This window comes from Protomyctophum bolini (genome assembly GCF_963924005.1).
Source record: "Protomyctophum bolini genome assembly, chromosome: 3".
Lineage (NCBI taxonomy): Eukaryota > Metazoa > Chordata > Actinopteri > Myctophiformes > Myctophidae > Protomyctophum > Protomyctophum bolini.
In genome coordinates this window covers 39307597-39330325 of record NC_137864.1, presented here as the reverse complement: position 1 = coordinate 39330325, position 22729 = coordinate 39307597, and the positions used below count along the sequence as shown (strand labels likewise).

The 22729-nt window shown below is 41.5% G+C and overlaps 2 protein-coding genes across 3 annotated transcripts in view; both read left to right on the top strand.

Annotated features, from left to right (window-relative positions):
- Window positions 1-961: 961 nt before the first annotated feature.
- Window positions 962-22729, top strand: part of LOC308312427 (uncharacterized protein) — a gene marked incomplete at its 3' end in the record, with an annotated part of 23436 nt that continues 1668 nt past the window's right edge. Inside the window, exons 1-5 of the mRNA XM_080759033.1 lie at window positions 962-1564; window positions 7369-7518; window positions 7820-7957; window positions 8674-8817; window positions 9600-9872. Coding sequence (XP_080615159.1) covers window positions 1258-1564; window positions 7369-7518; window positions 7820-7957; window positions 8674-8817; window positions 9600-9872 — 1012 coding nt within the window. The 5' untranslated portion in view covers window positions 962-1257. The remainder of the gene's footprint in view (window positions 1565-7368; window positions 7519-7819; window positions 7958-8673; window positions 8818-9599; window positions 9873-22729) is intronic.
- Window positions 17561-22729, top strand: part of LOC308313011 (lipopolysaccharide-induced tumor necrosis factor-alpha factor-like) — a 15055-nt gene continuing 9886 nt past the window's right edge. For both annotated transcript variants that reach the window (XM_080759853.1, XM_080759852.1), the window contains exon 1: window positions 17561-17785. The gene's annotated coding sequence lies outside the window, so the exon portion shown is untranslated. The remainder of the gene's footprint in view (window positions 17786-22729) is intronic.

Genomic DNA, 22729 nt, shown 5'->3' with positions numbered 1-22729 from the left:
TCATAGTAAGTGCTCACTGTGTTCGCAATTAGCATCAGTGTGTGTCCTCATTGGTTACTGGTAGTACAATATGAGCATCAGTGTGTGTCCTCATTGGTCAGGATTTAACAAGTCGTATTCATTAATATTCATGCAATAATTATCATGTTCATTGATATGCAGTAAATAATGGTGCAGTAAAGTGCTGACACGCTGCTGGGTTTGTGTAGCTGTTCACTGTGTGTTGTTTACATTGTTACATTATCATAGTACATGGTAGATTCCATTGTTACATTATCATAGTACGTATCATAAAAATGCATAATGTACATCAGTAGATCTCTATAGTCTATGGATTATGGTCAATCATAATGTACATCAGTCGATCTCTATAGTCTTTCAATCCTGCATTTAATAATAATAATAATAATAAAACTTTATTTGTATAGCACCTTTCATGACATGAAATGCAGCTCAAAGTGCTTTACAGAACAACGGAGAATAAAAGAAAATTCTCATTAACATCAATCACTCCATGTGCAGGATGCCATTTATATACATATGAAGAGACTTAATTTAATGAAGTGTTTCATTTTAAAATACATGTCCTCTCTGTCTCACACTTATACCAGTATGCCTGTCTTTTTATTTACTTGTTTTGTATATTTGTTGTTGTTTGGTTCATTTGGTTGTTTTGAAGTTTCTGTCTTGTTGTCTAATCTTTATTTGTTGTTGTTGACAAATTGTGTTTTATTGTGTCTAGAACCTTCCCCAAAACGACACATATTATTCCTGTAAATAAATAATGTAAATCATCATCGCCATCCTTATTCAGTAACAGTTACACACCTCTTCCACCAGGGGGCAGCAGCGTCTCCCTGCATAGTTTGCTGCGCATGCTCGGTGTAACTGTGACACGTTGACCCGGAAGTAAAACGCCGTCTTTGTTTTTAATCGTAATGGCGGAATGCGCGAGAAACTCTTTGTTGTAGTTGATCCTCATGTAGAGAAAAGAGACATTCTCCACCTTCTATAAGTATATATTCCAGTAGGAACAGATAGCGCTCCGTTCATACTACACTTTGACATCACCATTTAAGGCGCTTCGGCTCAACGTGACGTCATTCACTGAAACGTGACGGGCCGAACAACTGAAGCCATCTCGGCTCTCCAGCGGTGTTTCCTCCTTCATTCAGCCCAGCTTCGAGCTCCATTTTGTCGGCGTCGAAGCCAAGGAAACATGCAGTGGTAGTTTGGAAGAGAGTCTGTTTGGTGTAAATGTCTCCTAAAGGAGGCAAAACGAGTCCAATGGAGTCTGTACGGCTGAAGATACATGAACACATGACGTCAGTGGTGGGAGAGGACATATTGTGTGTTTTGGACAAACAGCAGCGTGGTGCTGATGTTTGTTGTGTGAAGACGCTTGATGGTGTCAGAGTGTTTGTGTTGGAGCGCCTCAGTGTGGCCGCAGAGTGGATGTGCAGCCTCGTCCAGAGAGAGATGGAGACACTGGAAACTCTGCTGGAGAAACAGAACAAACTGCTCGACATTGACTTTGATATGGACATCGATCTAAGCACTGCAGGTATGTGTGTTACACACACAACACCACACTACACGCTGCAGGTGTGTGTGTTACACACACAACACCACACTACACACTGTAGGTATGTGTGTTACACACACAACACCACACTACACACTGTAGGTATGTGTGTTACACACACAACACCACACTACACTTTGTAGGTATGTGTGTTACACACACAACACCACACTACACACTGTAGGTATGTGTGTTAAACACACAACACCACACTACACACTGTAGGTATGTGTGTTACACCACACTACACACTAAACACACTAAACATAAAGTATATACAGTTGGAGATGGAGAGGGTACAGCATTGTGTAAACAGAGCTACGTCACATTGTGCTGTTATATACATGTTACACAGTTTATATACATGTTATACAGTTTATATACATGTTATAAAGGGCATAAAGCGTTTTGGAAACAAATGGCAGTAATTGTTTTCAGTCACATTGGGACGAATAGCAGCATTTCTTCTTAAAGCAAACAAAAAACCCTCAGATTTAGGATGTGTTTAAAGGTAGCAGCTCTGTTTACATGCGTGCAGTAGGTCTAGGGATCTACTTGGTACAGATAGTAGTCCTTTAGGGTGGTTGTATTCCATTGTTTACATGTGCAGTAGGTCTAGGGATCTACTTGGTACAGATAGTAGTCCTTTAGGGTGGTTGTATTCCATTGTTTACATGTGCAGTAGGTCTAGGGATCTACTTGGTACAGATAGTAGTCCTTTAGGGTGGTTGTATTCCATTGTTTACATGTGCAGTAGGTCTAGGGATCTACTTGGTACAGAAACAGATAGTAGTCCTTTAGGGTGGTTGTATTCCATTGTTTACATGTGCAGTAGGTCTAGGGATCTACTTGGTACAGATAGTAGTCCTTAGGGTGGTTGTATTCCATTGTTTACATGTTCAGTAGTTCTAGGGATCTACTTGGTACAGATAGTAGCCCTTTAGGGTGGTTGTATTCCATTGTTTACATGTGCAGTAGGTCTAGGGATCTACTTGGTACAGATTGTAGTCCTTAGGGTGGTTGCATTCCATTGGCTAGCTGTGTTTTGTTGCAACAGTTCACAAATCTTGCTGCTGTGTTTGCACATTGTTTTTTTTTGTGACCAAGTTTGACCTTTTCTACAGCGTGTGTGTTTGCACATTGTTGTATTTCTCACAATAGGTTATACAGTACCCCAAAGTAAAAATACAGCCTGTCCGTCTGGGGATTAATGCATATAAACAAAATAGTATGCCAAGTTGTAAACCTCTCAGAGCTTCCATTGTGACTCTACATGAAGCCAGGACATCCCTCTACATTCTAGAAAAATAATAATGTCAATATGTGAATGTAAATAATATAGACATTTGAACACATACCTACAATAGGCGGAAATGTAAATCTATGTAGAGTGTCTTATTTACTTTGTAGTGACTCTGACATGGATTGTCATAGCAACACATTTGAGGGCTTGTATGTACGGTGTGGTTCTGCTGAATCCAGCAATACCAATTGTGTAACTGTAGATTGAATACTCATGGAGTTATGGCACTAAACGTATATGGTTTCCCAAATGGGAGGAAATAAAGCAGTCCTAAATGCAACTGAAGGAAAATCTCATACATTATAATTTGAATTGTAGATTGAGCTGAAAGGTCTGATGTGGTATGCTCTGAAAGTGTGCCCATGGAATATGCACAGAAGAAGAATATTGATGAAGAAAATCATGGACCATGTGTCTTCAGTATGTCATCATAACGCTTAGTTTAGTGTCATCACTTTCATTTAATTAAATTAAAATAGGTGAACATTTGGTCTGCTGTTCTGATTCTTTGTTTTGTCTGGCAGCTGCTTTATTTCCTTTAGAGGTTGAAGGTAGCTTTTATGATGTTTATATAATACAAGAGCAGCCGACGATACAACTTCATCAACCTTCCTCATTGTCTCCGTTACTAGTATCAACCTTATTCAATCTTCTTGATGAGACGGGTGCAGGCATACTCTCACTCTCAACATTTGCAACTTGTTCTGACTGGTGTAGTTTTTTTAAGGTCTTCTGCTTTGGGGTTTTTTACATTATGGATCTTGTTTATTTACTTTTTCTAAATGTTTACCACAGATGATACAAATATTTTGATCCAATGTTTGTACATCACACTCCATTCTGGTAAAAAAAAACAAAATACTTCAGGTTCAGAATTCATCAATCAACTATGTTTTGTCCGACCGTACACTATTGTTAGGCACTATGCACAGTAACCATGCTGTTACAAGTGATACTAATTAACCATTCTGGTGAAACAGAGTCTGGGCTTTGCTATTAGGCTACTGGACAGGTTCTGTTACACTAAATGGATCTTAAAGCTAGGTCACTCTCCAGCTAGCTAAATAGCTACTAGACTTGACAAGGTTCTTCTCATCTTTTCACATTCCAAAATATTTGCTGTGTCAGTTTATGAAGAAACCCATATAGGCAACAAGATGCAGATAGAGCAGATGGAGCCAAATATTGTAAAAACTTGACTGTAACCAAATTATTATGTAAAATTATATCAACTCAGTACACTACACACTACAGAAATGACTTTAATTGCATTGTTCCACAAGTCTCGTCTTATTAATACTGGTAGAACTTTTTTTCCGTTGAGAAGTTCGTTAATAGTTCTCCAAGTGGACTTGATGTCTGATGATTCTCTGAATTTGTTAGAAAAATACTTTTTCTTGGATATCCTCAGTAGATGATTACATTTATTTTTATATATTTTTAAATCCTGTAGGTTTTCTCTATGTCCCCCCAGAGGGGACGTAGCCGCAATTTGCAACTATATATTTTTTTATATTGGGATGAATCCCAGTTGTAATACCCTCCATTGGAAGAGTGGGGCATCCAATTTGCGTTTGCGATCTGCATGTATTAACCCATTCTGGACGGGAACCTCTTTTGGTGTTCTAACTAATCATTATACCTTAGCTATTGAAAAATAGCAGATCTACAAGCTCATAGCGCGCCACTGAGTGGCGTCCTATGAGCACTCGTTTTTATTAAGGGGTCGCGCTGCTGCCTCCTGCATTATGTGCCAATGCGAAACCGATGGCACGCAGGGCTGTTCAGTGACAAGCTTCTAAATTCCAACACTTACAAAAATAATCACTTGCACAGAATGTCTTTCTTTTTTTAAATATATTTTTTATCCCACGATTTTGTAACCCATTTTTCACCCCTGTGTTCAATCATCTAATGTGATCCTGGGCTCTACACACCCTCCGCCAACCTGGGGAGAGCAACGGACTTGAACTCATGCTTCCTTCATGCCTGAGTGTCCAAGTTGCTCCTTTGCACCTGACAGGGGGGAGTTTCCCTGGTTGGACGTAGCGCGTGGAAGGAACACGTTATTCCGACCAGTTCCTTTCCCCTCCATCAGGCGCCCCGGCTGGCCAGGGGGAGGCAGTTTAGAGACCAGGATTACTGCATGTTTTTTGTGAGGGTACCTACCCTAGGGGACACGGGGAGAACATGCAAACACCACACAGAACGTTTAGTTAAGATGACATTATCTATCTCATCCTATGTATTTATAAATGCAGGTGTTGTAGAAGCAACAGCAGTAACTGAAACACAGGATAGGTACAGATAAGATAATTACAAACTGAAATTAAATCAATAAATAGCAAATAGACAATCTAAAACAATATAGTATTATTCACTATTTATTATATTATATAAATTGCCACCTGAATGGATTCTTATTCAAAGCTGACATGAACAAATCAGATGACATTAACGTATCTGTTTGTACCTTTTTGTAGCACTCGTGCTGCAGTGATTTGTAGTTATAGTGCTCAGTATGAAAGGCCCTTTTAGGCTGCTTGGTCTGTTGTAGCCTATATTCTTAATTTATTATGTGTATTTTCAAATAAAAAATAATAATCGCGATTAACTACAGATAAATTAATCACACCTTTTTTTTCACCGCGGAACGTTTCTCACTGGGCGCTTTTCTATAGTACTGAAAACTGGAAATAATAAAAAGTCACCCCATTTTGTGTTGCCTAGAACTGGAGGTCTGACAAAAAACAGTAACAATATGAAGTAAGTACAGCTTTGTGATGTCACTGAGATGTACTTGTTACTGTTACTATTTTTTTTCAGACCTCCAGTTCTAGGCAACACAGAATGGGGTGACTTTTTATTATTATTTCCGCAACAGGTATATTAATGACAGTAAAATGTTGAAAATGAGTGGTATCCTGTAGAGTCACTATTCATTGATTCACTGGGATACCAAAAAACATTAAAAAAAGTTTCTCGCTGTTCTCAGGTTGAATATTGATATGCGATTAAAATGCGATTAATCTAGATTAATTAACTACAAAGTAGGGCTGTCAGTTCACCTCTATAATCCAATTCGAATTTCATTGCTTAATTATTTGTAATTTTCGAATATATTCGAATATTTACATTGTATTTTAGCTCATATTTAGCCTATAATAATACACAGAATAACAAGGTTTTGACGATGCACGTTCTGTCCACTAGAGGGCCCCCCCTTCCAAACGACAAAGCAGTACTTTCAGAACATGTAATAATGGTTTTCGGCACAAAATAGCGTTTAAACTGTTGTTTTATTGAGCACAGTGCACTCAGCACGGTAAGATTGTTGTCTGTCTATAGTGCAAATGCATTTTACAGTGAACGTTGTATACTTCTGATACAGTATAGTCTGAGTAGTGAGTAGGCTAGTCAGGAATCATGAACTTTTTCTTTTTTCTTTTTAAACGGAATGCTGTCACGATGAACAGGCCATCATTAGTAAATAGCAATGAAGATATATAGAGATGCCTATATTTTGCGCTAAAGTAATTGTTGAATAACACATAAATGTAGGTTTTAACGCTAGAATGGCATTGTAGTGGACTATAGTGAGAGGCGAGATTGTCTTTCCTTCATTGCGGGACTGCAGGACTAGTCTGGAGATATAGTCGTGGATGATCAGCTTCAGACAGTCAGTGTTTTGGTTCGTACCTGGAGTTTTGCATTATCTCCGCTGTGCACAGCAGCACAGGGGAACTGTCTTTAATATATCCATGGTCGTTTTCAGTTGCTTTCCATGTGCAACACAAAAGTAGCCTACCATGTGTTTGTTTTGGTAATAGCCTACTGCAGGCGCAGCCATGCTGATTCACGTAATCGCGTAGGACAAAATGAAACCAGCCGGACCAACGTTAATGGTTTAATGCACGTAGGACCCGCATTTTCAAACTGTCCACAATATGCGACAGACTCGACGGTACTAATAAAACATGCGAGTGATTCTTCTTAGTTGCAGCGCGCTGTGCGACTGCGTGTGTGCATGCGTGCAGAGGAGGGAGGAGGTGACGAGGCGCGCGTGTGACCGTGTGTGCGTGCGTGCAGATGGGAGATTTCACAGCGGTAGATTCGTTACTCAATACATTTAGTGAGCGGATAAAATAACATAAAACAAAATAAAAATATTAAATAGAATTAATAAATGATAAAAGCTCCATTCGAATGGCAATTTTAGCTTTCGAATATATATATATTTTTTAATATTCGAATTTCTTTCATATTATGAAATTCGTTCTGACAGCCCTACTACAAAGCCTCTGATTAATTAGATTAATTTTTTTAATCGAGTCCCAGCTCTAATATTAATACATACTTATGATAAGTATAATCTATCACCAATGAATGGATTTATGTACACAGGCTGTCAACAGTGGATAGTGAGAGACTGATACAGTATATGCACAGGTTGCTGATGTTACCTCCTCTCTCCTTCTAGACCTCCCACTCCTCCCTGTGGGTATAGAGGAGGTTTCTCCTGAAGAGGAGAGGAGCTCCAGTCTGGTCCAGGAGGAACCACAACCTCCACACATTAAAGAGGAACAAGAGGAGCTACTTTTAAAACCAGAGGAGGCTGACGCTCCCTCAAGTAAGAACTGCATTACTACTAATGTAAAAACATTAGACATACAGACTGAATTGACCAACGTGTTTCAACGCAAGTTTTTGACAGCTGTTTATGTCACTGGAGAGACAACGCAACATCTCTTTGACTTAGTGTATGTAGACCTGCACCTGTTCCACCAAAGAGCTCCTGTCTAGGCAGCACTTCCTCCCTTTGTTTTATATAGAAAGTCTTGGCAAACTTGATACCTTTTTCCAGCCACTACTCTGTACTGAGGTACAAGATTCAAACCTTTTATAGAGTCTCTTTGTATTATTTTTCCTAGACTTTCTGCTTGTCCCTGTGTGTAAAGAGGAGGCTCCGCCTGAAGAGGAGAGGAGCTCCAGTCTGGTGCAGGAGGAACCACAACCTCCACACATTAAAGAGGAACAAGAGGAGCTACTTCAAAGACCAGAAGAGGCTGGTGGGTCAACGGTCGCATTATTCAAACTAGAAACTCGACCTGTGGCCTGAAGAATTATGTTACGATAGGTGCGCATCGCTGTTTGATGATGTGGTCCTACTGGGCAAAAGAGGTGGAATGTGCCTGTATAATCTCTTTTATAATAACTGGACAATATGTGAAGACATTGAGGGCGGGATTGACAGAGTACTTATGAATAGTCTGTAGAAGTGTGGAGTCAAGTGGAGTGCTGTAAACTCTGCCCTAGCAACCAGACACCACCCAACCAGACACCACCCCCTAGCAACCAGACACCACGTCAACCCTATTCTCATTCTGCTAGTGGGCTATGCAATACAAAAATGCTACTTAATGAAATACTTCTATCATTTTGAGTATTGCTTTCAAACGAAAAACATTTTAATCTTACATGTTTACAGTATAAAATGTATTAATCATTTTTAATCACCATTCAAACTATTTCCAAGATATGCCATGTTTTACAAGCTCACATTGCCTCACATGTTGAGCTTGTAGATTGGCTATTTTCTTTCTTTTACAAATTAATATAATTGTTGTTTCTCCTGATGTTTACATCAGGATGGGGACAATTACTTTAGCACTTAGAACAACTAGTGACTGCTCCTTTCAACTGAACAGGACATGGTAAACGTCTTCTATAGTTTGAGTTGATTACGTGGTATAATGAAAGGTCTTTCTACTGGTGATTTCCACAGAGCACCACAGGGAGAGCTCCACAGCATCTAGAGAGATGGCCTCCACAAGACATTCAACGTTGTCGGAGGAACAGCCAGAGATGGACCAGAGACGTGGTCTGTTTGATGTGAAGATGCAACCTGTAGTGAAGTTGTACAGGATAGGTATGCAGTGTTTTATTGTCTCCACCAGGCCGAAGGCATGGGGAGAGAGTCTGTTTTATTGTCTCTACCAGGCCGAAGGCTTGGGGAGAGAGTCTGTTTTGCACTCCGTGCGTTTGAGTGTGTGTCTGTCCGTCACCCTGAGCGGCATAAAAGGAGGTCTCCGTCCTATCAAATAGTAACGCTCGGCGCTCAGGACGGAGATTAATCACAGGACGGAACTTTATTGATATCATAACCATAAGCCTATTATAGCGTACCTATCCGCGTGAGCAGCCACGTGTCTGAAACGCAGAGACAATTTACAATTTAGGCATTTAGCAGACGCTCTTAATCCAGAGCGACTTACATTAAGCAAGAACAAAAAAAGCATGGTAATACATCACGTAAAAACATTCATCATGAAACATGCGTAAGCTAAGAAAGGTAACAGTGGAATATCTATATAATGAAACTCTGAGAGACAGAGAGCATGCTGTGCAGCCGTTTAAGACCAAACCACACCAATGATGTGTCGTTCCTCGCAGCGCTCTGATATGTCGTTTTGTGTTACAAGTGATTCAATTCACATGAGATTTATTTCATTGGCATTTGGCACGAGAAAACGTTAAGTGTCCATCCAAGTTTTCGTCTGTGTGTGTGTGTGTGTGTGTGTGTCACACTAGCCGGCTCGTGTGTGTGTGCGTGTGCGCGTGTGTGTGTGCGCGTGTGCGCAGCTTCACGTCAAGTTTAAAAAACCCAGCGGTTTACGTTAAGTCGCTGCACGTCTCTGTCTGTGTTCGCAGCGACCCTGCCTGCTCCAACGTGTGGTGTCCCTGTGTGTAAAGAGGAGGTTCCACCTGAAGAGGAGAGGAGCTCCAGTCTGGGCCAGGAGGAACCACCACCTCCACACATTAAAGAGCAACAGGAGGAGCTACGTCAAAGAGCAGAAGAGGCTGGTGGGTCAACGTTGACATTACTAGCAGTGAAAAGTGAAGATGATGATGAAAACAGAGAGACAGAGCCTGTAGCCGGCACCTCAACTGAACACATGGAAACACAAGCTGATGTAGAGGACTGTGAGTGGGAGGAGACTAGGGGAGATCAGTCAGCTTTAAACACACTGAAATCACAAAACACACAAAATGTAGGAGGACTGCGCAAGCTGTCCCAGGACCTGAAATCATCAAAACAACCTGAATCCATGAAGAAACCTTTCAGTTGTACAGAGTGTGGCAAAATGTTTAATCACAAGATAAATCTAACAATGCACATGAGGATTCATAGAGGGAAGAAACATAGTTGTACAGAGTGTGGCAAAATGTTTAATAAAAACTGTGTTCTGAGGAACCACATGTTGATTCATACAGGAAAGAAGCCTTTTAGTTGTACAGAGTGTGGCAAAATGTTTACTCAAACAGGTCATCTAAAAGTACACATGAGGACTCATACAGGTGAAAAGCCCTTTCCGTGTACAGTATGTGGTAGAGGCTTTACTCAAACGGGTCATCTAAAAGTACACATCATGACTCATACAGGTGAAAAGCCCTTTCCGTGTACAGTATGTGGTAAAGGTTGCCGTGACACTGGTGATCTAAAAACACACATGAGGACTCATACAGGAGAAAAGCCCTTTTCCTGTACAGTATGTGGTAAAGGCTTTACTCACACTGGTGATCTAAAAGCACACATGATGACTCATACAGGCGAAAAGCCATTTGCGTGTACAATATGTGGTAAAGGCTTTACTACGACAAGTAATCTAAAAACACACATGAGAACTCATACAGGCGAAAAGCCCTTTCCGTGTACAGTATGTGGTAAAGGCTTTACTGCGACAGGTAATCTAAAAACACACATGAGGACTCATACAGGCGAAAAGCCCTTTCCGTGTACAGTATGTGGTAAAGGCTTTATTCAGACGTGTAGTCTAAAAACACACATGAGGACTCATACAGGCGAAAAGCCCTTTCCGTGTACAGTATGTGGTAAAGGCTTTATTCAGACGTGTAGTCTAAAAACACACATGAGGACTCATACAGGCGAAAAGCCCTTTCCGTGTACAGTATGTGGTAAAGGCTTTACTCAAACATGTAATCTAAAAACACACATGAGGACTCATACAGGTGAAAAGCCTTTTCCTTGAACAGTATGTGAGAAAGGTTGCCGTGACACTGGTGATCTAAAAACACACATGAGGACTCATACAGGAGAAAAGCCTTGTTCGTGTGCAGTCTGTAGTAAAGTCTTTACACAGAAAGGTAATCTAAAAAGACACATATGGTAGATTCTATTGTTACATTATCTTAGTACAATTTTATAACTGGGAAAATACATAGTGGTAATGTTTGTGTTTGTTTTAATAAAGTTTTCAACACCACAGGTTCTCTGTGTGCTTTATCATCTTGTAGATCTGCATTTTTTATTATTTACGTATTTATTTTTCTGGTACAAATTACATAATTCAGATATAGGGTTGAAATAAACACCGCAACTATACCAATATGTATAAGCAACTACAGGAAAAAGTCTAATGTCGCTTATAATAAGCAGACCTGGCAACATTGACTTTGTGTTGATTTACTGTAAGAGTATAAACACCAAACAGTAACTACTCCCTTTTGTCTTGGGCCAAATTCCAACACCCAAAATCTGGACCACTTTCTCACTCACACTCGGGAGCTGCCTATGCCATAGAAAGAATAGGTCAGTTCCAGTCCAAAGAAAGTGTGAGTGAAACGCCTGGAATTCGAACTCTGGTCTCCCTCATGAAAGTCCAATATCTTAGCCACTAGTCCAAAGGGATATCCCTGTGGACTGGGGGAGATATGAGAGGCTGTTGAGGCCGTCAGGCAGAGGCTCTGCTACAGAAGCAAACCCAGAGATTCATTTCCAACGTGATCAAATCATTTTGTGCAACTAAATGGTCTGTTAAGACAAGGAAAAGGGTTAGTCTACTGGTATGTGAAATAAAGTGATGATCCGTGTTGTTAACTGGCTTCAATATTGTTCCCAAATCTAAACACATGTTTCTACAAGCTCACAATGCACCGGGAGCTATTTTCACATGTTTCTACAAGCTCACAATGCACCGTGTGTGTGTGTGTGTGTGTGTGTGTGCGCGCATGCGCAGGTCATGAGACAGTGTGTGTTTGTGTGTGGTGTCACCTGCACCTTTGACCACGTCCTTGTGCTGGAGGGGATATATATCCTTGTGGTGGACTAGACTAGACTCCTAATGCAGTCAGTCTCTCTCTCTCTGCTCTCCCAGGTTAACGTGCGGACAGGCTGATTGACAGGCTGTGCAGAGATGCGTGTGTTACCAGCGTTGGCTCTTCTCGTCACATCATGGCTGCTCTCCCTGAACTCACTGAAGGTAAGGAATAAAGAACTACTCGCATGTTTAATGACGTTCATTTTCATTTATTTGTATTTTTATTTGAGGTTTCATGACCTCAATGACACCCCAAAACAAAACCCTGAAATTTGAACATTCAGTGGATTTTCTGTGGCCAAGGAGTTCTTTCTGTGTCTGTGAAGCCTCTTGAGCTGCAATGAAAATAGGCAAAACAGTGAAAACAGTGACATCTACTGGCAAATTGTAGGTCTTGAACAATATTGTTGCACTAAATTGGAGGAGGATGATGAGTATTGGTATAGCATTGAGATTGCTACAGTCCCACAAGTTTAGTTCCCACAATTATTTTTTAAACAATTCATATTCTACAACATTTCCAAATGTATTTTACCCCATTTCCAGGCCTATGCATTAATGAGGATATTGTATGCTATCACAGAACACAGAACACACAGAACACAGAACAACCAAGCAAGACAACATGGAAAAAAGAACAGATGTAAAAAAAGAAACTAACACTATGTTGTTAGGTTGTTGAAGACCAAGCGAGCTGCTGCATTTTGGATCAGTTGGAAAGGCTTAGGTGCACATGCTGGTAGGCCAGTAAGGAGAGAGTTACAATAGTCAAGTTTTGACAAGACTGTTGTCTGGATTAGGAGCTGGGCTGATTCCTGGGTGAGGAACGGTCTAATTCGTCTTAGGTTATAGAATATAGAGTGTGAACCTACAGGATCGAGTGACAGCTGTGATGTGAGTTTTGAACGAGAGCTGACTGTCCAGGACAACACCAAGGTTCCTGGCTGTTGGGACAGACGTTACCAGGGCGTTGTCTACGGAAATAGTTAGCTCCCGCATAGGGCAGGACTTAGCTGGGAAGAAGAGAAGCTCTTGTCTGGGTTCAGCTTGAGGTGGTTGGAGGACATCCACTATGAGATGTCAGCCAGGCATGTGCAGTAATGCGCTCTTCCACCTGAGTGGCAGAGGGGGGGAAAGATAGAAACAGTTGTGTGTCATCGGCATAGCAGTGATAGGATATATTGGAGGCAGAGATGATAGTGCCAAGGGTTTAGTGTACAGTGAGAAAAGGAGGGGAACAAGTACAGATCCCTGTGGGACCCCAGTTTGGAGGGGATGATAGTAAACCTTTCCAGGAAACCTGGTAGGTCCGGTCGGTGAGGTAGGAGGGGAACCACTTTAGTGCCGTCCCACCGATCCCTAGATCCGCTAGGGATCGCTAGGGAGCAGCTGGTGGTTCACTGTGTCAAATGCTGCTGATAGGTCTAGGAGAATCAGGACTGCAGAGTGGGAAGCAGCAGGACAGTTTCTGTGGAGTGTGCCTTTTTGAATCCGGACTGGTTGGGATCCAGCAGGTTGTTCTGTGAGAGATGGAGAGAGAGCTGGTTGGAGACATCACGTTCAATGCTTTTAGACAGAAATGCAAGGAGTGATACCGGTCTGTAGTTCTTGACATCTGAGGGGTCAAGGGTTGGTTTCTTGAGGACTGGTGTTACTCTGGCTGATTTGAGGGCAGACGGGACACAGCCTGCGGTCACTGAGGTGTTGATGATGGAGGGGATGAAGGGGAGCAGATCAGGTGCGATGGTCTGGAAGATTGGAGACGGGACAGGGTCAAGAGGACAGGTGGTAGGTCTAGTGGATGTCACTAGTTGTAGGACCTCGTCTGGGGAAAGAGGAGAGAAGGAGGACATGCATGTTGGGGTTAGTGTGATTGAGTCAGATGCCACTTTATGGGGGAGGGGGGGAAAGGAACTGCTGATATCATCAACCTTCTTCTCAAAATTGTTGACAAAAACATCAGCAGTGAGGGATGAAGGTTGAGTGGGGGGAGGGGGCTCTGGAAGCTACTAAACAACCAACTAGGCTGTGGTCAGAAACTAAAAACCAGGTTTACTAACATAAACATCAAATCGAATGACACCCTCATCACTGACAAGCTTGATGTAGCCAACCACTTGAACATCTTCTTTACAAACATTGCAACAATGCTGGTTAACAAACTGCCCTCCCACTCTGGGCGTTTTGGTGTAGAGCACATCAAAGCCTTCTACAAAAACCTAGGTGTTAAAATGGCAATGGTAAAAACTGAGGAGGTAAAACTGAGTGCCCTCCAACCCCACATGGCCACTGGCCATGACAATTTTCCCTCTAAATGTCTCAGAGCCTCAGCCATTTCCCTGTACAAAAAAGGGAGTAAATTAGAACCCGGCAACTACTGCCCTATTTCTATTCTAAGCTCCATCTCGAAAGTGATGGAAAAAATTGTCTATGAACACGTTGAAAAGTATCTTGCCACTAATACATTTATGTACGAGTTCCAATCTGGTTTCAGAACATCCCACTCCACTGACACATGCGACCACATCAAACACGAGGTGGATGCTGGAAAATACTGCTGCATGGTCAAGCTGGACCTCCAAAAGGCTTTTCCATACTTGTTAACAAGCTTAAAGCTATTGGTTTCAGTGAGCTGGATGCAATCCTACCTGGAGGGGAGAGAACAGATGGTGGAGGTGAACGGAACACTGCCCCCCCCCCCCCCCCCCCGACGATCTTCTAAAAGATTATAAAATTATATCGGCCTACAGAAAAAATAAAAACCTTAAAGATTATCTAGTACACAGCAAGCTAAAATAAATCAACACACCAGCACGCCAGGGACCAGAATACTTCAAACCCAAACAATTAGTAAAAAATAGAACCACAAAACGCTTCTTAGAGATTAAACAACAAATAACAGCCAGAACCAGCAACTGCATTTATTTAATCACATGTGAAAAATGTGGTTTACAATATGTCGGAGAGACAGGTAAAACAATAGGTACTAGGCTGGGACGACACAGATACAATATTAACAATGCCAAAAAGACAACCACAAGATTGGTGCAACATTTCATGGCTCACGGCATTGAAGCGCTAAAATGCACTGGACTTCAACACAATCCTAACTGGACAGTAGGACAAAGACGTTTTAATGAAAAACAGTGGATTAAGAACCTCAACACTGATTTTCCTGGAGGCTTAAACATGCCTAAAATCAGATCTTGAACACTACAAAACTTAAACTCAGGATTAAACTGGAGAAATCTAAAAGTGATTGGATCAGACTTCCTTCGGATACATGGTGAATGCATTTATTCCTTGCATTGTGCCTACACATGTAGGCACGTGTAGGCACGTGTAGGCACGTGTAGGCACGTGTAGGCACAGTGCACTGAAGTCACAAGGAAGCATACTAGGGGCTTTACTGTTCCTAATATATGTAAACGACATGACATCAGCTTGTGACTGCAACTTGTTCCCATGTTCGCAGATGACTCAGCACTGCTGGTCTCGGACAGGAACAAACTGCAGGTTGAAAAGACCCTCAGCTCTGAACTCGGTAGTATCTGCCCCTGGCTCGCTGATAACAAACTATCCTTACACCTGGGAAAAACTGAATCCATTCTCTTCGGATCAAATAGTATTCTCAGCAAGGCTGATGGCTTCTTGGTTAGAGTGGATGACAATATATACGAAAAGATGAAATTACCTACAGGTTCCATCCTGGAGGCCAATCTTTCCAGTGATAAAATGGCCACCAACGTAATCAAAAAAGTCAATCAAAGAACAAAATTCCTTTACAGGATCTCCTTACTGGTCAACAAAAACACCTTGAAGACCTTAACAGGAGCCCTCGTACAAGGTTTCTTTGACTATGCATGCACCTCTTGGTACCACAGCACCTCAAAGGCCCTTAAAACAAGGCTCCAGACCTCCCAAAACAAACTGGTCAGGCTCGGCCTCACCCCCCGAACCCACCTCACCCCTGCCCACTTTGACAGGCTGGGATGGCTTAGGGTCGACGACAGAGTACAGCATCTTGCAATGGGTCTGGTCCACAAGATTCGATACACCACCAAGATACCCATGTACCTGTCTAAATACTTCCTTAATGTAAACGAAGTCCACACCTACAACACCAGTGCAACAAACCATGTACAACCCAGATTCGGCACAAACAAGGGACTAAATTATTTTCGCTCCTATGCCACCAAAATGTGGAACGCCCTACCAACAGTCATTAAGACATGTGAATCCCTTGACTCTTTCAAAACCACTCTCAAAGGGCACATAACGGCTACAATTCGAAACTGGCCCCCGTAAAATCTGAATCCCCCCCACCCCCCCCCCCTTTTCCACTCACTGTCATATGTTTCTTTTCCCTTTTTGCTTCCTTAATGATGAATTCCTGTTCTGTTCTTTAACTATATAGAAGTGTCTATTTGTACGTCTCTAAATGTTTTGATGAATTGAACAAGGTGGACCCTGTTGTAAACAAGTGTAATGCTTAATTGGGTCGTCCACTCGCAGTTAACAGTCTTTGTATTGAGTTTGTGCTTGAAATGTAGGCTACTGTAATTCTGCAAACTGTTAATAGATATTTCAATCAGTCAAAAAACTCCTTTCTTCTTCTTTTTTTGCTTTACATATAGCATATATGAAATATATATGAATTTAGCTAGACTAATTTGTAACTTAATGTAATTAAGTACATTTCACACATTGAACACTTATTAACGTGAACATTATCTGGCAACCCAGGCTGGCAATGCGGTGACGTCACTGTCCGGCAGGACGCGCCAGTGTTGCCATGTCTGCGTATTATAAGCGACTGTCTGTAAAGATGCTTGTAAATATCGGTGGTAGTTCTTTTGGTCTTGTTTCTAAAGTGTAGTTGTTTATTTGGTCTTTTTCCTAAATCTAAAGTGTAGTTGTTTAAATGGTCTTGTTTCTAAAGTGTAGTTGTTTATTTGGTGTTGTTTCTAAAGTGTAGTTGTTTATTTGGTCTTGTTTCTAAAGTGTAGTTGTTTATTTGGTCTTTTTCCTAAATCTAAAGTGTAGTTGTTTAAATGGTCTTGTTTTTAAAGTGTAGTTGTTTTTTTGGTCTCGTTTCTAAAGTGTAGTTGTTTATTTGGTCTTGTTTCTAAAGTGTAGTTGTTTATTTGGACTTGTTTCTAAAGTGTAGTTGTTTATTTGGTCTTGTTTCTAAAGTGTAGTTTATTTGGTCTTGTTTCTAAAGTGTAGTTGTTTATTTGGGCTTGTTTCTAAAGCATAGTTGTTTATTTGGTCTTGTTTCTAAAGTGTAGTTTATTTGGTCTTGTTTCTAAAGTGTAGTTGTTTATTTGGGCTTGTTTCTAAAGCATAGTTGTTTATTTGGTCTTGTTTCTAAAGAATGGTTGTTTGTTTTTGTCTTGTTTCTAAAGTGTAGTTGTTTATTTGGGTCTTTGAGCTTGTAGATCTGCTATTTTAGGGCGAAGACTACTTATTTTCACGGTCCTGGCGGCTTGTTTCTCTCACAATCTGGCAACACGGAACATACAATCACATCCGCTCATTCCGCTGCACAGCGCCGTGAAGTTAGTTGTTATTGTTGTTGATGTGTGTAGTTTAGTAAGTAGCAGTATTATTAGTATAGTACTACAGTGGGTTTGCTGTGTAGTTTAGTAAGTAGTAGTATTAGTAGTACTACAGTGGATCTGCTGTGTAGTTTAATAGTAGTAGTAACACTACTACAGTTGTGTAGTTTAGTAGTATTAGAACTACGGGGGTTTTCAACATTGTTTATGAATGACGGTAAGTACGATGAGAACCTTATCTTAACCTAATGCCTCTAAACTTAAGTAATGCTATTCTTATTCATATCTACCTAGTAATGAGAGAGAGAGAGAGAGAGGGAGGGAGAGAGAGAGAGAGAGAGAGGTAGGCAGTGGCGGAAGGTTCCTCTAACGACAGTTAGAGTAGCCTATATATTTTAAGGTGCCCACCCGCCCCGCAACTTTTTTGGCTTATTATTAGGGATATAGGGATTGATTGGGGGTAACGGGTAGGTTCGCTACTTTTCCAACTCGCCCCCACGAAAAGTGAAGAACGGTCGCCCCGGAATTTCGAAAAGTGAAGACGGCTCGCCCCAAAGCCGTGGATATCTCGCCCCAAAGTGTGGATATCTCGCCCAATAGCCGTTGATAGCTCGCCCCTAAATCCGTGGATATCTCGCCCCCAAAGTGTGGATATCTCGCCCCCAAAGCGTGGATATCTCGCCCCCAAAGCGTGGATATCTCGCCCCCAAAGCGTGGATATCTCGCCCCGAAAGCGTGGATATCTCGCCCCGTTTATTTCATATCTCATATTAGAACATTTAGAACCAACATTCTCATCCCCCTCCATTCTGGATATAGCCCTCCATTTCTCCATATAGCCCTCCATTCCTCCATTGTTACTGAAATTAGTTGTTGTACTGTCCTGCTATGTCTGATAAAAAGTACAGGAAAAATCTCAAAGTACAGGTAAAAATATAGTAGAGGTAAAAACCTCTCTCTGCTGTTACCTCGAAACTACAACGGTTTTACGGGGCGACTTCTCCGGACTTTTGGGGGCGACTTCGCCGGGATTTGGGGGGGCGACCGTTCTTCCCGTTTAGGGCGACCGTTCTTCCCGGTCGGGGCGACCGTTCTTCGCCGTTTGGGGTGAGTTGGAATTGGGGTGAGCAGTTTTGTATTGTATATTGCGTATGTCATTCGTATGAGTATTCATGGACGTTGTTTCCATTGACAGTCAGACCAAACCTTAACTTTACCCTAGCTGTTGAGCGACTACGGGAGATTGATAATATATATAAATAACTCGCTGAGAGGCGATGGGATGGGCCAGGTTGTCAGACACGCTCCGCCAAACAAAAGGATTTCGCTGGGTCCAAAACAAAGGTGTTTTATTGAAGCCAGGTGCATAACTCAAAGGGTGCTCAAACATAAAGCAAAGTAGTCACAGTGATCCAATGTAAATAAAGTAAATAAAAGAAAGCAAACTAAGCGGTATAAAGCGGTCAACAAAAGTGCGGCTTCCCGTCCCACACACCCCCTCTCTCTCACTGTGTGTGAAAAGCAGGTGAACTATGGGTGAAGTATTGAATGAATCAGGTCCGCCCCTCTGCCCGTCAATCATCCACGTTAATCACCAGTGACAGCCCGCTCATTTCATAGACCAAACATAATAAACCAATGCATGGCTCCTACACTAGCCTCATGTGGAAGCTCCCCCCTGGGGTGAGGGTAGCCGCAAATTTGCAACTCTCGATTTGTTTATAATGGGATGAATCTAGAGTTGCAATACCCTCCATTGACTCCCCCACTCATCCAATTTGCGTTTGCGATCTGCTTGTGTTAAAGGGACACTTCACCCTTTTTGCAAAATAAAATATGTTAATGACGTTTAGAAGCTTTAGAACACTTTCCTGGGGGTCTTTATGTGTGTAATATGTGGTTTTAGATATTTTAGATTGTAGCAGTGAGCCTGTTGTCTCTGATGTCATGGACACTGGGCTCACTTCCTTCCTGGACTACATGTTGTCTCAGTAAGACAGCTCTCCCCCCTATCCACAAGGAGGAGCAGTGCACCAAATACTTATGGGAATTGTAGTCCAGGAAAGTAGTGAGACCAGTGTCCATGACATCAGAGACAACAGGCTCACTGCTACAATCTAAAATATCTAAAACCACATATTACACACATAAATACCCCCAGGAAAGTGATCTAAAGCTTCTAAACGTCATTAACATATATTATTTAGCAAAAAGGGTGAAGTGTCCCTTTAAACGACGTTAAACTCGCCAACATTGCAGCTGTAGTCCAAGCTTGAATTATCCTCTTTCAATCTGCTGAGCTTGTTTTTCATAAAAAAAATCCACTGTAGACATGTTATGAGCTACTTTCTGTCAAGAGATTCTGTGCAGGTGATTATTTTTCCAAGTGCTGGAGTTTGGAAGCGCTCGTCGTATGTCACTGAACGGCCCTGCGTACCACCTGTTTCGAATTTGCACATAATGCAGGAGGCAGCAGCGCGACCCGTTAACAAAAACGAATGCTTCCAAAGTGCAACACTTAGAAAAAGAATCACCTGCAGAGGAAAAACAAGCTCGGCAGATTGAAAGAGGATAATTCAAGCTTGGATTACAGCTGCAGTTTTTAACGTTGTTTAAGACAAGCAGATCGCAAATCAAATTGGATGAGTGGGGGAGTCAATGGAGGGTATTGCAACTCTAGATTCATCCCATTATTTAAAAAAATTCTAGAGTTGCAAATTGCGGCTAGGGTGTGTGTGTGCGTGCGCGTGCGTGCGTGACACTATAGTGAATATTGTCTACTATCCATCTTCTTTACCCTTTATGTACGATGCACGTAACGCATCGTATCCAAAAAGTAGCGTTCAGCCTGAGAGCACCTGCTCTCGGATGTTTTATATTTTAGCAGTCAACACGTTTTCTTTTGTTTGTTTTGAGGGGCGCTAGCCCCTCCCCCTCCTATGCAAAGTATGTGTGTTTGTAGCACGGAATGTGATGATTTGATTGGCTGGTGATGTATGATGATAAGAGCGCCCCTTTTTTATTGCCATCATAGGGTTTTTCAGAAAAATGTTAGGATTTAGAAGCAATTTTCTTTGACCCATTCTGGGCGGGAACCCCTTTTGGCGTTTGAAGCATTATGTTATGCTTTAGCTATTGGAAAATAGCAGACCTACAAGCTCGCTACGAGCTTGTAGATCTGCTATTTTTTGAAAAATCGTGAAAACGTGGCACAAATCTTTGAATATATTATTCTTTCAGAGCGAACGTTTTGAACTAAAATCCTTGCTTCTGAGCCGTTCATAGGAACAACATATTTTCAGATGGGGGTCGGCGGGCCGTGGCCAATTACATATAGTTTTTGGGGTCCTTGACGTGAAATATTGAGCACCACTGATATAGAAACATGAGGTTTTTCAGAAAGAAATGCATTTAAAAAGAAGAAAAAAACATTCGACGTCAGGCCTATATTGGTCTCATGTCTAAATTGATTAAATATTAAAATATTGTTTTCACAGAAAGGTCATCATAACCCTCCAGGTGATTCTATTGGCTTAGAATGATTTATATCAATATTTGTGTAAATCTGTATGAATGGAGGATTTCTCAGTGGAACCTACCAGACACATTTCAATTTCTTTATTTGAGTCCACATTTTTAAAATACATTCTCAAGGGCACAAATATTTTCAGTTGCTTCTGATATACTACGCACTCGAAACATCACGTGTCTCAGTGCTCGAGTCCAAACAAGCCCTAAATGTACAGAATATAGGCAACACATTAACTTATTCACAGCCAACATTGGTCAGTTCAGTCTGTCATATTACCAACAGCGAAAGTAAATCATGGGTACAAAAAGCACCTTCTCCAAATAGACCGACTGCCTATAATGGAGGAGATTGAACAGTATGTTGCGAGCTGCTTTGCCTTACACTTGGACAACCCTATTACCATCCTCAAGCCTCTGACCAATAGCCTGTGGACATGGCCCAGGCTGCCAAATATAAAAACAATGAGCTGACACGTAAAGCCCAGTTGTATAATGGCCTGTACTAATGATTGATATTTTACTTGTTTAGTAAGGAAAGCTTCCTCTGATCTTGAATCAAAAGCACAGCCAACTTCCAATAGAAAAACCTCTCTGCTGTTTACTTACTTACTTACTTACTTACGCCTGACACCCCTACCGGGGTATAGGCCGTCGACAAGGATCCTCCAGAGTTCTCGGTCACTGGCATTCGTCTCTATCTGCGACCAGGTGCATCCCAGCCTCTTGGTGTCTGCCTGGAGATCCCGCCGCCAGCTGTTTTTGGGCCGGTTCATCTGGTGTATTTGCAGTTATATTTGCAAACACGGTTGGGTCGTTGCATTGAAACATTTCTGGTTTCACACAGGAATGAAACATTCACACAGGGATTTTTGTGAAACACAACGGAGGAATGAAACATACTGTAGGTGACACATCTTTGGCAATAATGTTCACAATTCTGTCATGCCTGGCTATACAGTCCTTTGTAGATATTACAGCCGTTTAATATTATGAGACGAAGGGCTGTATTTTGCGTGTCTTAAGTGCCAGGTCTTATTCCCTAACTTGAGTAAACTAAAGATCAATGCCATTTGGCTATTCTGAGTGGCCAAAGAGCATTGATCACGCCTCCAGGTCTTTAGTTTACTCAAGTTAGGGAATAAGACCTGGTACTTAAGACACGCAAATTACAGCCCATAGACTCTATCTATGGTCTGATGCTGTCCATGGTGTAGACCAGGGGTGTCGAACTCAACTTGGGGCGAGGGCCGCATTGGTCAAAAGGTCACTTGATGGAGGCCACAACCAGTTGCGGACGCACGCTCGATGTCTCAGTCAGTCACTGCTATAATATCTATCTATCTATCTATCTATCTATCTATCTATCTATCTATCTATCTATCTATCTATCTATCTATCTATCTATCTATCTATATCTATATATCTATATAGAAGAGAGATAGTCACTTACTCACTTGTTGTAACTTGTAGGGATGCCACAAAGTGACCATCAGCCAAATTGAATAGTCGACAGCTCTGCCGATTAATAATCGATTAATTGAACCCACCCCCCATATTAATCAATATCAGATACAACTTATAAGATTTTATATTATGCACATGCCATGGTCACATAACCATTATATGTTGA